Source organism: Tachypleus tridentatus, chromosome 2, assembly GCF_004210375.1.
Source record: "Tachypleus tridentatus isolate NWPU-2018 chromosome 2, ASM421037v1, whole genome shotgun sequence".
Lineage (NCBI taxonomy): Eukaryota > Metazoa > Arthropoda > Merostomata > Xiphosura > Limulidae > Tachypleus > Tachypleus tridentatus.
The window spans coordinates 69679473-69694002 of record NC_134826.1 but is presented as its reverse complement, the minus strand read 5'-3'; the positions used below and the strand labels follow the sequence as shown (position 1 = coordinate 69694002).

The 14530-nt window shown below is 31.7% G+C and overlaps 1 protein-coding gene across 1 annotated transcript in view; it reads right to left on the bottom strand.

Annotated features, from left to right (window-relative positions):
* Positions 1 to 13456, bottom strand: part of LOC143244156 (mitogen-activated protein kinase 1-like) — a 38445-nt gene extending 24989 nt beyond the window's left edge. The window contains exons 1-4 of the mRNA XM_076488328.1: positions 13299 to 13456; positions 8940 to 9066; positions 3562 to 3617; positions 1435 to 1624 (exon numbers count right to left, since the gene is read on the bottom strand). Coding sequence (XP_076344443.1) covers positions 1435 to 1624; positions 3562 to 3617; positions 8940 to 9066; positions 13299 to 13435 — 510 coding nt within the window. The 5' untranslated portion in view covers positions 13436 to 13456. The remainder of the gene's footprint in view (positions 1 to 1434; positions 1625 to 3561; positions 3618 to 8939; positions 9067 to 13298) is intronic.
* Positions 13457 to 14530: the final 1074 nt, after the last annotated feature.

Genomic DNA, 14530 nt, shown 5'->3' with positions numbered 1-14530 from the left:
ACAACAAAGAAACAATTTTAAAAAGTTTCTAAAACCAGCTTATAAACTATTATCATTCAATTAATTAGAGCTGGACAATTCATGAAATTAGTTACTGATTAAATTAAATGTTGGATTATTTAAAACAACTACATTCAACTAATCGATTACACCCACGAGATCTGGATACTTGAAATAATTAAAAGTAGTAACAGTAGGAAACAAATTTTGATCAGTTGATTATTTTTCAAATTGTGAAAAGAACTGGGTGAACTGAATAATCTTAAATTTATGAATATTATTATTATTATTATTACATTATATAATAATTATTACTACTACTACTAATAATAGAGAAATTATAATAGTAATATTCTGAATAGCTGTGCAGTTGGATTAACCAAAAGTAGTAATAAAAATTATTTGTTTGACAGTAATCCATTATCATAATCATGATAAAACTATCATTTTATGTAATATTAATAAATTATATTAGTTAATTAAGTTATTCAACCAGTTAATGAATCTTACTGTAACAATCAGCAGACAGATCAAGTGAGGAACTTACAATAGATATTGAACACTAATACATATTTAGGTTACAATTTTTAACACTGGTTGACTAAAAGATGTTTTTTGTTAGACTGCTTTTGCCACTGTTTTATAATGAACACAATCATATAGCTTGAAACCATAACTAAATAAGAAACTGTTCTTGTATGTCACTGAATACTTCAAAAAACTGTGAAAAACAATTAAAGATATTTTGTTCAAAGATGTCTGTGTGTAAAATTTAATAAAAAACTGAGAAAGAAGGAATTTGGCAACTGATCTTTTTCAATGGTTTCACCTTGAATTGAAATATATTTAAAAACAGAAAAGAAGAATGGACTGCACACTTTTTGTCAATGTTAAACAGGAAGATATACTCAATACTTTAATTTCACAGGTTACATCTTCTGATGAAAGGAAATTGCTTCCTCTGAATTTTCTCAACATGAAAGGGGAAGTAATGCTTAATATCACTTTAAACATTATACCTTGTACTGAGAGATATTTATATCAACAAAAGTTTCTTCTATGTGTTTGAAAACCTTGTACTTTTACTATGGAAAGAACACTGTTTTGATTTTATAGAGGTGACATGGCAGGTACGTAAGTACAATGAAATATTCTATCTTAGATGGAAAATAGGTTAAGGCACCCCACCAAAGTCCTAGCTGTTATCACACAGAATGACGAGTCACTCACATCAGCCTAATAATGCTCGGAAGAATTAAAGAACCTACTCTCTTGCCTAGAAGATACAAACTGGTAAAGAAACTATTATAAATCCAAACTTTCTGGGGCACAGTTTGATCACATTAAACTCTAGTAGCATCCGTTCTCAATCAAACATCTTTTCCCAGTTCTGCAATGTTACGGTAAATGAGAAGTAACAAAAGGGCTACTTACCTTTAAGTCACAAGAAGTATTAAGAAGAAGGTTGCTAGGTTTCAGGTCTCGATGGAGGACATAAGCCGAGTGAATGTACTTAAGTCCACGTAGAATTTGATAAAGAAAATAACAGATGTGATCATTGCTTAACCTTTGGGTTTTCAGTAACTTGTACAGGTCGGTCTCCATCAGAGTCTGAACAATATAGCTATTAATAAGTTAAAGAACGTAACTGCTAATTCAATAGCAAAAAAACGTGCTTCATGAAAACAAAGTTCATCATTAACACATGTCCAGTCATCAGGGACAAATAGCTGACCAGTACTTGGAAATCACTTGTCTTATTGACCAAAAAATAAATATTTAGAACTGTTTTTAATGATTTAATCTATTTTTGTAAGATTTTCTAGTAAAAATCACAAACATATCAAATCTCATTACCTTATGGCATAAACTGGATTTTTTAATGAATAATAAACCCCCTTAAGTTGTTCACAGACATAACACTATAAGATTTAAGTGAAAGAGCAGTGGAATAAGTTTATCATTTACTCTGTCTCTTACAAACAAATAAAAAATTAAACGTCTAATGGAAAAAGGGAATGAAATGATATACTGTACAGTTGCATTTTAATAAATAAATAAATTTTAAGTAAAGGTTTCAGATAAAGTTCAGAGTAAAGAAAAAATACTTGAAACTTTATAAAATGTAATAAATTTTGCTGCTTGAGTATTTATATGTAAATAAAAAAACCCACAAAGCCACTGTTTTGTAATACTCATTTAAATATGTAAAAATCTGTCATCTCCACAGAAAAAGTTAAAATGGTTTGTGATGATGAGAAATCCACTTGAAGTAGAAGTGGGTCTCATCACTACTCATATGTGTATTAACATCTTTACTACTAAAGCAAAGAACAATGTTTTGACCTTCTTAGGGCATCTTCAGGTTGAAACAGTTCTCTGCTTTATTAGTAAAAATGGTAACACCCACATCAGCCATCCCAAGATTCACAAAGTTTAAATAATGTGATCTGCCTAACCAACTGGTTTTCAATTCCTGTTAGCAGAATTACTCATTACTGTGAAAGTTCCTCAAAGCAAATCATTAGTCTGTTTGTTGCATGACTGTATTAAAGTTGATGGTGTGTGGAAACTTTCCAGTCTTGTAGTTGTTTACCAAGTAGTTGATGCTCAGATAGTACAATTATTTTTACCAGTTATATCATTTCAGGTTATAGACAATCAGGTTTTCTTTGCATATAACAAGTATTTCACCTTTTGCTTACTTGTGGAATGGTAAAAAATATATTTAATGTAAAACACTATGTGTCCTGTTTTCAATATAGAGAAAATAATTTTTAAAATTAATTTGGTTTGAAAGAATCTAGCTTTGTTAAGTATTTCCTCTTCATAAAACATATATGGGAAACTCAAAGAATTTCTGAAATTTCTATCGACATACCTTCTCAAAAGTGTTTCTAATTTTTCCAACTATTAGTAAATAAAACATTACTATTATAATATATCATTATTTTTGATTAAACAAAGGTTGTTCAGTTTAACTAATCCATGCTACATTGAACTTTATCCAAATTAGTGTTTATGATAAAATATTTTTTGATTATTCTAACTACCCAAGTCTCATGCAAGAATAAAGAGTTTAGTATAACTGATTAAAATATCTTACTAATTAGAGCTCTAGTGTACAGCTCTGTTAAGTATATTCAACATGTAGGATAAGTTTATTTTTCATCAGTGTATCTCGATTTTATCACTATGAGTAACATTTAAAAAAACACTAAAAAATTATTTTAAAATTTCCAAATATACATAATTTTCTATTAATTACACAAAGTAAGCCTGTACTAATTACAACTAAGTAAAGGTTTCCAACTTGTATATTCTACCACTTTTAAATAAATGTTCCACACATTTACAGGTTAACCAAATTAAGCCAAACATCTACATGTATGAATAATTTTTTTTTCTTAAACAATTTACTCTCCAGAAAGTATAGTGAAAATATAATTGAAAATTGCAGAAGTTAGTTATATAATGATAAAAATTAAAAAGAGAAAGAAAAAAACAGTAAAATTTGAAAGGGTTATTAAACTAAGTTATATTAGTCAATCCTAAGGATACACATCTTTCATTAAATCTATGGAGGGAGCTCGAAGAATGTCTTTGATATCAATGATCTACAAAAGAAAAACAGAACACATTAGACACTATTCCAATGTCATTTTCTATACTAATACACAACAAATTTTAACATCACTACCTTAAGTCTCTTAAGTTGAAAATTTTTATAAGTAATGCAGTAAAATTAAGCTGAATAGAAGTATAACTTTTAGGATAAATCTTAAATCATGCTGCACAAACTTCTACAATTCTTTGCAGACTGAATAACTTTTTGATGTTATGTTCATTTCATTTTCATTTGTTAACGTAATTTATAAAATATTTTACGTTATAAACAGTAAAATGTTTCAATGTAAATTATAATTTAAATATCATTGTGAGTTTATAGTTCAGAGCTATAATTATATACTTAACTTTGAATGTTTATACTTTTCTAACACTGAAAACATTTCTCAAATGTATACATCCTCTCTCACACAAAACTATCCCAATCTTCTTTCTGCCCTCCAAGCCAAATCTGAATGTATGTTTGGATATTTCTACACAGCTACATAAAAGCTATGTGCACAAGCTATTCTTAATTTTTAACTGACAGACTACAGATGAGGCAGGTAGTTGACATTACCCAACTCTAACATCTGGCAATAATAACTGAATGGTGGAATTTGACAATCAATTTTAAAATGCACCCAAAACTACAACAAAGTATGATTTTTGTAGCAGTGGAAAATGAATCATAGACCTGAAGATCCATGGTCTGGCATGTTATTAATCAAGCCATGATCAATCCCTAAATATTAATGCTCATAACAAAATTATCACAATTTCAGAGTAATCATTTATGAGACAACTGTCACAAATTTAGTAACATGAATTTTCCCCTAAAGCTAGACTGTTTTACGACTAAACAATAACATTTGTGTTTGCTACATTCCACTGTTACGCATCATGTTAGAAAAAGACAACTTCCCTATTGCTAACATTCTAAGTTTATATACAAATTTGTATTAAATATAACTGAAATTTAGTTATGTATGGATTGGCTATTAGTAGCATACTGCTTGAGTGAATAAATACATAAACCAAAAGAAAAATGAGATGGGGTCCAAGTAAGATATAACTGTAAGAAACAAGATAGTACAATGTTGAACTAGTAATAAAGAAAAAGTATGTAATTTCCTTTGTACATTGTTAATACAAAAGATTGGTTGGTTGGTTTGGTGTTTTATGGCACAAAGCAACTAGGCTATCTATGCCAAACATCCAGTAAAAAGTTAAAATTAAAGTAAAATTCATAAAGAGAAATTAAGGTAAAACAAAAAAGTTTAAAAAACATAAATAACATTAAAACCAATTTTTCATCTAGTCTACAGCAGTAGGAGAAAAACTACAGTGATACAAGTTGTAAAGGACTTTCTGTAGCATAATTGTAATTATCATAACTCACCAGGAAGAATAACAGGTAAGTACAAAAACCACCGTTAGTCACCTGAAGTTGGTTTTTCCAGTCCTGGTTCTGAGTTATTTAAGGTTATTGCCATTTTCAGAAAGTAAAGCAATAACAGTTTTAAGAGATCTGTAGCAAAATCTTAATAATAACTCATCAGGATGACTAGCAGGTAGTTCAAACAGCAGCATTAGTCACCTGAAGTTAGCCTTTTCAGTCCTGGTTGAGTTGACTTACGGCCATTTTCTAATTTCAAATTGATTTAGATGTACTTTGATTCTTAAAAGGGAATCACATTAAAAAAGGTCTAACGTACAAATAATAAAACTTAAATAGCATTAAAAAGATTAATGGCCTTTATAAAACTAAAAACATTTCCAAGGTGGACAGTGTCACCATCACCAATAACACTGTCTAATGTTATGGATAAACCTTGGGACAAAACATGTTTAAAATGGTGCCGTTGTTGAGAGTCATAACAATGACAAGACCATAAAATGTGGCTTATTGTGATCTCATTATTACATACACTGCACATTAGTGCATCAGTCCCAGATAAAAGAAAACAATGAGTTAAAAACCTGTGATAAATGTGTAGTCTAGTTAGAACAACTTTCTTTTTCCAATCCTTATGGAAACAAGATGGCCAAAGTCCAATAGAGGGTATTATTTGGAAAAGTTTGTTTTCATGTTGCTCACTCCAAGTTGACTGCCAACTGGCACAGAGAGGAGCCTTGAATACAGGACCACAGTCTATGTTTGGAACAGGCACAGCAGTGATAGTGCTAGCGCAAATAGATTTAACTGCAGTATTGGTGATCCTGTTCCCGCAAATACCAATGTGGCATGGTATCCAGAAAAACTGGATAGAAGTTGATGTTGAAGACAAGTGGGCCAGTTGGTTTTAAATATCAGTGAGAACAGGGTGTGAACTATCATGAAGAGATTCCAAGGCCAGTATAGAACAAAGCAAATCAATATAAATAGTGCAATTTGAGTACTGCTTAGCTTCTATGTGATCCAGGGCAAGAGAAATGGTGTACAGTTCAGCAGTGAACACAGAAGCTGTAGAGAGGATTCTGTGCGCAACCCACCTGATTTCGAACCATTTGTACAGATAGAAATGGAAAGATGGCTCGAAAGATGTTCAGCAAATAGTACTTGCAATTAGGAGTGTCTACTTTTCTGAGATGACTTAAAGATAGGTCATATTTGGAGATTGTAAGGAGCCATGGTGGGATGGGCTGATGAGTGAATACAGCAATGTTTTTCAAGGACAGACCCAATTCATCCAACTGCACCTGGATATGAAGGCCAAAAGGAGCAATGGCAGATCGTCTGTTCTGAAAAAGTATGGCCCACCAAGGAAGGAAAACACGTGGGATGCTTTGGTAAGGAACAAGGTTTTGCAGCATACAGTAAAGACATTTGCAAACGGCAGAGGTGCAAAGAAGGTTCGTGAGACTCTACGTATAAACTCTGAAATGGGGAAGTACAGAAAGCCCCAGTGCAGAGCCGAAGTTCTTGAAGATGAATGGGGTCCAGCGTCTTTAAGGCCGAGGTCCTGGCAGAGCCATAGACCAGTGATCCACAGTTGAGTTTTGATACAAGATGTTGTCATTTGAGAAATGCTTCTCTGGTTGATGTTTCAAGTTGAATCAGGTGGTCCACGGTGAAGTGCTGTTGTCAGGACCTACACTGAGTGGGCGAGAGGAGGTTGTTTGATTCAAGAAACCAAACAAGATGAGCATTAACCATCCTCTCTAAGGTCTTACAGAGACAGCTCATCAAAGCAACTGGACAGTAGTTTGAAGGTAGAATGAATGACCATTTTTTATCTTGGAATGGGAGAAGATGTACCCGATGAAATGCCCATACCTAGAACCAAAGGAACTGGATCTTGGGATTTACTAGAATATATGTTAGGGTCAGAGATGGGTGTTGAAGTTGATTCATCAACTTTTTTAACCATGTAGATCAAAAGACTTTGCATTTGGTTTGATAACGATTCTTTTGGAGGTACAGAAAGATCCATCTGCACTCCCACTGTAGCAGTGAAACGAAGTACAGCAGCATATGTCCGAGATGAAGTAGTTGACAGCAACTTTCAAACCTCAGGGTAAGTAATGTTCTGATTCATTTTCAAATGCTGCACCTCTTTTTCTTCCAACCATTTAGGGCAAGAATGGAAGTAGAACGGCTGAGAGCCATTGTAATTGATGCAATCAAGGTCTGTTTCATGCTCATAGGCATTGTGATTCTTGTCATTGCAACGAGCACGTCAAGGAACCACAACATGACGTCTTCGAGTGACCAAACCGCTGACACTGGAAACATCTGAGGGGGTTTGAAATGTATGGCCATACCCTGCAATTGGATGTGGTGATGTAAATGTCAGAATGAGAATATTGGTCAGCATCATAATTCCATCTTTGCAAATGGAGATACACCTCACTGCAAAAACTCCTTCGGTGGAGAAACCATGGAGAATCTCTGACTTGGGGATGTTCTTCAAACTCCTCTCAACAATAACTCCTCATGATGAATTCAAAGTAGCATGAGGTGTAACCTCAATAGGTATATCCCCCAATTGCCTCTGAATGCAAGAGGAGTTCACTATGTTGAGATATGGATGTTTCCATCAATATGTCACCAGAGTGAAGCTTCTTTACTGACTATGGAGAGCTAGCAAGTTTCTCTAGTCCCTTCTGAATGAAAAAGTGAGACATCTGCCCAAAAGGTTTGTCTGAGAGAGAATGTAGTATAAGAAAATGAGGTACAACAGGTGTTACAGATGTTAAAGATTGCTGCTCAGAATCTTCAAGACATGGTCATTTACCTATGGACTGTTTTTTCACTATTTTATTTAAGTTTTTGCTTGGAAGATCCACAATAAGAAAAGGAATATTTTGGTGTTCATTGACCCCACCACCATGGAGCCCTATGAGGTAATGCACTACAATGCCAAACAAGGATATTGCGGCAATGCCAGGGTTTTGTGAGCACTATACCCAAACACCAGCATCAGATACAATGTCCACAACACCTGTTGAAAACATCCAATACTGGTACTTGGTTGATCCTAGCCTAAGTGGACCAACCAACTAACCCAAGTGGGGCCATTTCAAGGTCGCCCATCTACAGAAATTCAAGGCCAAAATGGTGTATTAAGGTTGGACCCCTCAACCACCAGGATCCTTTCCTCCCCTTCATGGGTTACCACACATGACAAACACAAGAGTGGATGTTTAGATCCTAGAGGAGGTAAACTGAAAGAACAAAACCTTCCCTGGGAGATTCCCTCACCACGTACAGGAATCTACACCAAGGGGAAATACAAAAGAACCAACTGAAGTTATTAAAATATAGGAAAAAAGTCTTATGAATAAAGCAACTCCAAATAAAATCTGTAGTGTCTGTAAATGTTGGGGATGAATTTTTCAAAAGTAAAAACAGAATATGTTCTAGTTGTACTTCATACATTTTATCAGAGTAAATTTTTTATCTTGTATGTTTTTTTAACCACAGTTAATTTTTATTTTTTTTTGCTCAATAAATTGGCTTGCAAGACAAAGAAATTGTAATAGTTCATGAAAAACTGCAATGTTTAATTACCATAGCAACATTTATTTTTTATTTATTACACCAAAACCTTAAATACATAAACCTAACATATTTTACATATACTTAAGAATGAAGTAAACCTAACTTAGGATACAACCAATTTGCTTGATACTGAAATGTCACAAACAGGAAAATTATACAAAAATCCTTTTAAAATGAAAACAAAAAATATATTACATCCATACAAGGTTTAGAAAACTTTAAAGATGTATATAAATATTAATAAGAAAAATTAGCAACAATATATTTAATGAAGATTTTATTAAAAAGATGTATATTTAATCTGCTCTTTCTTAATTTTACTTACATTTTCATGTTTGAACCTTGTAAGTATTTTGATTTCTCGAAGAGTTCTCTGACAATAGGTTTGGTGTTCAAAAGGAGAAATCTTCTTAATAGCCATTCTAACATTTGTGACATTGTCATAAGCTGATCTGAAAAAGTAAACATGTAACAAAACCTAGATTGATATCTGGTTACGAAGACATCTGGAATGACCTCAGTCACATTTTTTTTGTGTTCAATTTCCAATGATTACAATCATACATAATTATAAGTCATTTTCAATTTGGTAGACTTTCCAAGCTAAATTTACAAACAAAAACAGTAAGTACACATACAAGTTTCTCTAACCACTCAAAAACTATGTGAAAACTCTGAACATACATATTAGTTCTGAACACAAGACCAATCAAGTGACACCTATAAATTATTTTACAGAAGTCATAATTATTACATAATCACATAATTCCTGTTAATCTAACAAAACTGTGAATTTCTAGGTTGTATACTTATAGTCAGTGGCCAATCAATGAAACAAATTACTTCTTATTCAATATTGGTTATAAATACACAAGCTCTCAGAGGGATAAAAAACATGTTTTTATATACTAGCCAAAGGCTAATAGGCATAAAAAATATAACAGATTGAACTTAAATTCTACCAGCTTAAACTATTTTTTCTTTCCAATAAATACTAAATTATTACACACTGCTAATGTACATGTATCTAAATTTACTTCAATGACTTTTAAAGCATTATAAAACTAAATATAATTTACTACAGAATATGAGAGACATACAAAATCTACAGCTAGAATAGTTAGAAACCAAAACAACCACATGATAAATAGTCCAATATAAAGAACACTATATGCTTCTCTGTTATTACCTGAAAAAAATTACATGAAATCTGAGTGATGAGTCCAAGTCATTTCACCCAAACATAACTATTGCAGTTCATATTAATAAAACGTTTTATTAAGCAACAGCATTCTCATTTCAATAAAAATAACCACATAAATTAATGCACTATTAATATGCACTAAATAATTTGACATTTTCATTTACAAGTTAGTAAATCAGTTGACCATGTGTTTTTATATTGGGCTCATACTGATTGGAACTAGAAACTTTCAGTAGCATATATAGTCGTCAATATTCAATAAATAGGCTATTAATTAATATCATAAAAATTTCAGAGCAGTAAATACTTAACTTGAAAAGAAAAAATGGCAAAAACAGGAATTTCTTAAATTTTAACAACTAAATAAGACTTTGATTTCATACACACATCCACAAAGCATCTTATTAGTACGAATGAAATCCTTGTAGCTTGAACTCAAAATGTAACAGTCCTGGCAATGAAGTGTCTCTTTCTACACCTGCACTTAGTAGATGTGTGTTTTTAAACAAGTTTCAATCATCTGTAAACATTTAACTATGAAATATATATTTACTTAACTGGATTTCACCCTCAAACATACCAAATACTAATCACTTAATTAAAACTTTGATGAAATTATTTCTTTTTTCCATGTTCTTTTTCACTTCAGTAACAACCTCTACTGAGACATCATTATTTTAGGAAAAACAAAACAGGAACCAATAATTTAAAACAATTCCTAACTTCTTTATAGCAGTCAGATAGCTGGCAACATCAGAATATATTCACTGGTATTTTGGTTGGAAGTGCAAGTCTTAAAGGCAGAAACTTGAAAGGTGACAAAACGTCCAAAGATGTTAAACATTCTGAAGTAATACCTGAGGTAGGCAAGAATTACACCTAGAATATTGTTTGTTAGCCAGATGATTTATGGAACTAATTTATTGGATATTTTTAAAATGTAGGGTATATATAAAGATTGGGGAAGAACATTGTTAAAAATAATTCTACTGATTCATATATTACAGCTGGGAGGAAAAACATACTAATGATGTTAACTGAACTATTTAAACATTTTTTTTCTATTTAAAAAGTGTAACAGACAAACTTAATGTAGTCTTTAAGTAATGTGACCATATAACTTAATTTAAAAACAGTTTCAGGAATTCTGTATCAGACAACTGCTTTGGCAAGCCATGAGAAAATGTCTCTACTTATGATTTCTGCCGAAAGTACCATATATTACACACTTTGAAATAGAACTTGTACAACAGGTCACTAACTCATTTGCCCACCCAGTGGCTCAATGGTATGTCTGCAGACTTGCAATGCTAAAAACGGTTTTGATACTTGTGGTAGGCAGAGCACAGATAGCTCTTTGTGTAGCTTTGTGCTTAATTCAAAATCAAAATAATTAACTCATTGAGATGTTTAAAGCAGGTAAAAGGTTTACACCACTATTTTTCAGAAACGTATATTTAAAAAATTAAACTTTAATGAGTTGTGATATGATGTTTCCATAAAAAAACAAACCAGATTTACAAACACAATTTGTTAGTTTTGAATGCAAGCTCTTGAACTTTAGTTATGACTTTATCACTTGGTTCTGATCTCCGTACAATTTTCTGCAGACCAGAACAGTTTTAACCCTTAAATGGCAACCTCCATCAACTGATGCTGCTACCTAAAACATTCATGCTGTTTAAGGGTTAAGTGAGCTACCAGTCCTGCAGCTTACTACTGAAAGCTGAGTCACAGATAATTGTATCACCTTGACAAATGACGTTGAGAAGTACCAACAACTGACAAAACTACACTTGTATCAAAATTACAAGGTTCAAATGAGCACTATTTAGATTTTTTTTCAAAGTGGTTATAAATGCTATGTTATAACCAGGAGAATTAGAAACCATACAGACATTAATGATTTTGTGCAACCCAAAATTTTAAATGTTTGAAACATTTTTTTATTAAATAATTTTCAACACTAAAGCTATTTTCTAAAGGTATTGAAGTTCAGCTAGATGTTTATTTTTTACAAGTCTGAATTTAATAATGCAATTCTGCTCTTGAGCCCAATCCATTCATACAGGTACAATAAGTCGTATATTTTCTCAAAGTAACGCCAACAAAAAATTCACAAATATTTCAGATTTTCACTTAACATCAGTTGGTTATCAGATATTTTCATATGAAAGATATTCACAAGTGTGAACTACCACTTAATTATAGCATAGAATTAAACTAGTTACTTTGTTATTACTTGTTTCAAGTTTTAAAAGAATGTGCATTACTACATGAGTAGCCACTGCAGGCCCTTTAAGAGAATGTGGCACTCTTGGGATAGGGGTGGGATAAAGTAATGCTTAGCCATAATATCTTCCAAAACTGTAGTTAGGATTGCATTTCTCATTGCTGTCACAAACATGACCCTCTGTGGCATACAGTTGCACCACAAAGGGTAGAATTTATATTTATTTAAACTAATTAATGACTATATTATGATTACCAGTTCTTCCTCTCTCTAACACTATGGAAAATGCTATGTTTAGAAGCTAGTACAAAGCATCAGTGCATTAAACGATGCTATGCCGACTATGTGCAACATATTTAAGTAATGTCATGCCTCAATAATATGAAAGATTTGCTGATATAAATGCTGTCCATTTTACCAGAAGATTAGTGTTCAATCAGAGCAGAGCTAATTGGACTGTGAAATAACTCATCAAATCAGAAATCTATCATATCTCTTTTCCACCAGTAGACTAATCTATAATATATGGTTGCTTAGTTCAATGTTACTTTGGGAATATTTCTATTATTTAATTTCTGTAGTGCATATTGGTGTATTGAAGATGTATAATACTAGCAATAAATTACTTTATATAATAACAAAATGTTGTTTTTACTTAGACACTAAAGGTTTATGCTCTACAGTTTCTTCAGGATTGTTCACTAAAACACAAAGCTGATAGTATAAAGCTTCAAAAATGAGAATATTTTAATGTTTTACATAAAAGATAACATCATTTATAAATTTCATTTCTGCCATTAAAATAAGTTTGTCCGTTTTTATTAGTTCAACAGTAAAAGTTTTTAACGTATTTAGAAAGCTCTAACAGTAATATTATTACTAGTTGTAATAGTTAGTGCATGCCTTTTATTACAAATTACACTCTTATACTTTTTACTTTAAGCAAATTTATCTTCCTTCTAAATGAAATTCCACTTTTAGGTAAAGTAGAAATTTGACAAATTATACCTCAATGTCTGGTTCAATGAAAAGGTGTTGTTATTCCATTGCCACTAGTAACAGTAACCGTACTGAGAAACCAAGTTTAATAAGAAAAGTAGGCTTAGGAGAAATTATAATTTTATCGAGTTACAACTTATATTCAGGCTTAGGACTTTAGCTCCAGAAGTAACCTAAATATACGAGATTAGGTTACAACTCAGTATATGAAATTCAACAAGAAAAAAAAAACACAACAATATACGTACACAACCATTCCATATGCACCTTCTCCAATGTAAGCTAAGTCTGTATAACGTGGTCCAACCTCAAAAACTTGACCTTTCACTGTTACACTCTGCCTCTGTTCTTCCTCTTGGAGCGCCATTTTGTACGGCTCAAGCATACCTTTCCTTTAGTCACCTATTGTTGTCAGTAGCATTTTCCAAGATGCTTTTCGACTTCATAAGATTTTTCTTAATTGTACTATTTATATATATTTACAGTATAATCTAATATATTTTAAAAATTTGGAATGATATTATTTTAAACAAAATTTAAATTATATCGTAAAAATATATAACATTACTTATAATAATATTTGTATAATGTATAAACAATATAATTAAAGAAAATAAAATTCACTATATACAAATAAAACATTTTTCATAATTATAGATTTTCTAATTTTCGTGAATAAGTAAACTTTTACTTCATATGTTACTATTTTTTTTATTAAAATATACACATTTGAATAAACTTTGAAATTACCTTTATGTTGAAGTGAAGTAAAACAAAGAATGATTTTCAATTTAAATGTTATTGAAACTTGAATAATAAAATTTAACCTTGGTGTGAGGCCGAAAAGAATGGGTCTTGAACACACACATTGGACAGAGCAAAAATAATCCATTGTGTAGTTTTGGGCTTAATATCAAACAAACAAAATAAAGTGATGTTGAGGTAAGATTATAAAACTTCATTATATCATAATAGCTCCTGTTTTATGTGTCGAAACAGAATATTTTTTTATGTCAGGAAAACAAATTTGTACAGGAAAAATTCTTCTTGTGATGTCGTTGAATTATTCACCAGGATCCCCAGTCAACACTGAAAAATATTTTAAGATTAATCCTCATGTTAAAAGAATAAAACATAATTCTTATATAATTATATGACTTTTCGCTTGTTGATATATCTCAAAGCGGTTGGTATGGGTATCAATACTTTTATTGAGAAGTAAAGTTCGCGCAAAGCTACACGAGGCTATCTGCGCTAGTCTTCCCTAATTTGGCAGTGTAAGACTAGAAGGAAGGCAGATAGTCATCACTATCCACTGTCAACTCTTCGTCACATTATAACGCCCCTACAGCTGAAAGGGCGAACATGTTTGGTGCGACATTGATAATTATTTTGGTTCGTTGTAGTTCTCATTTTTCATTTCTTCAATTTATTTCATCTAATTATATATTGTTGTAATGATTTCCATTTTAAGGCAGTT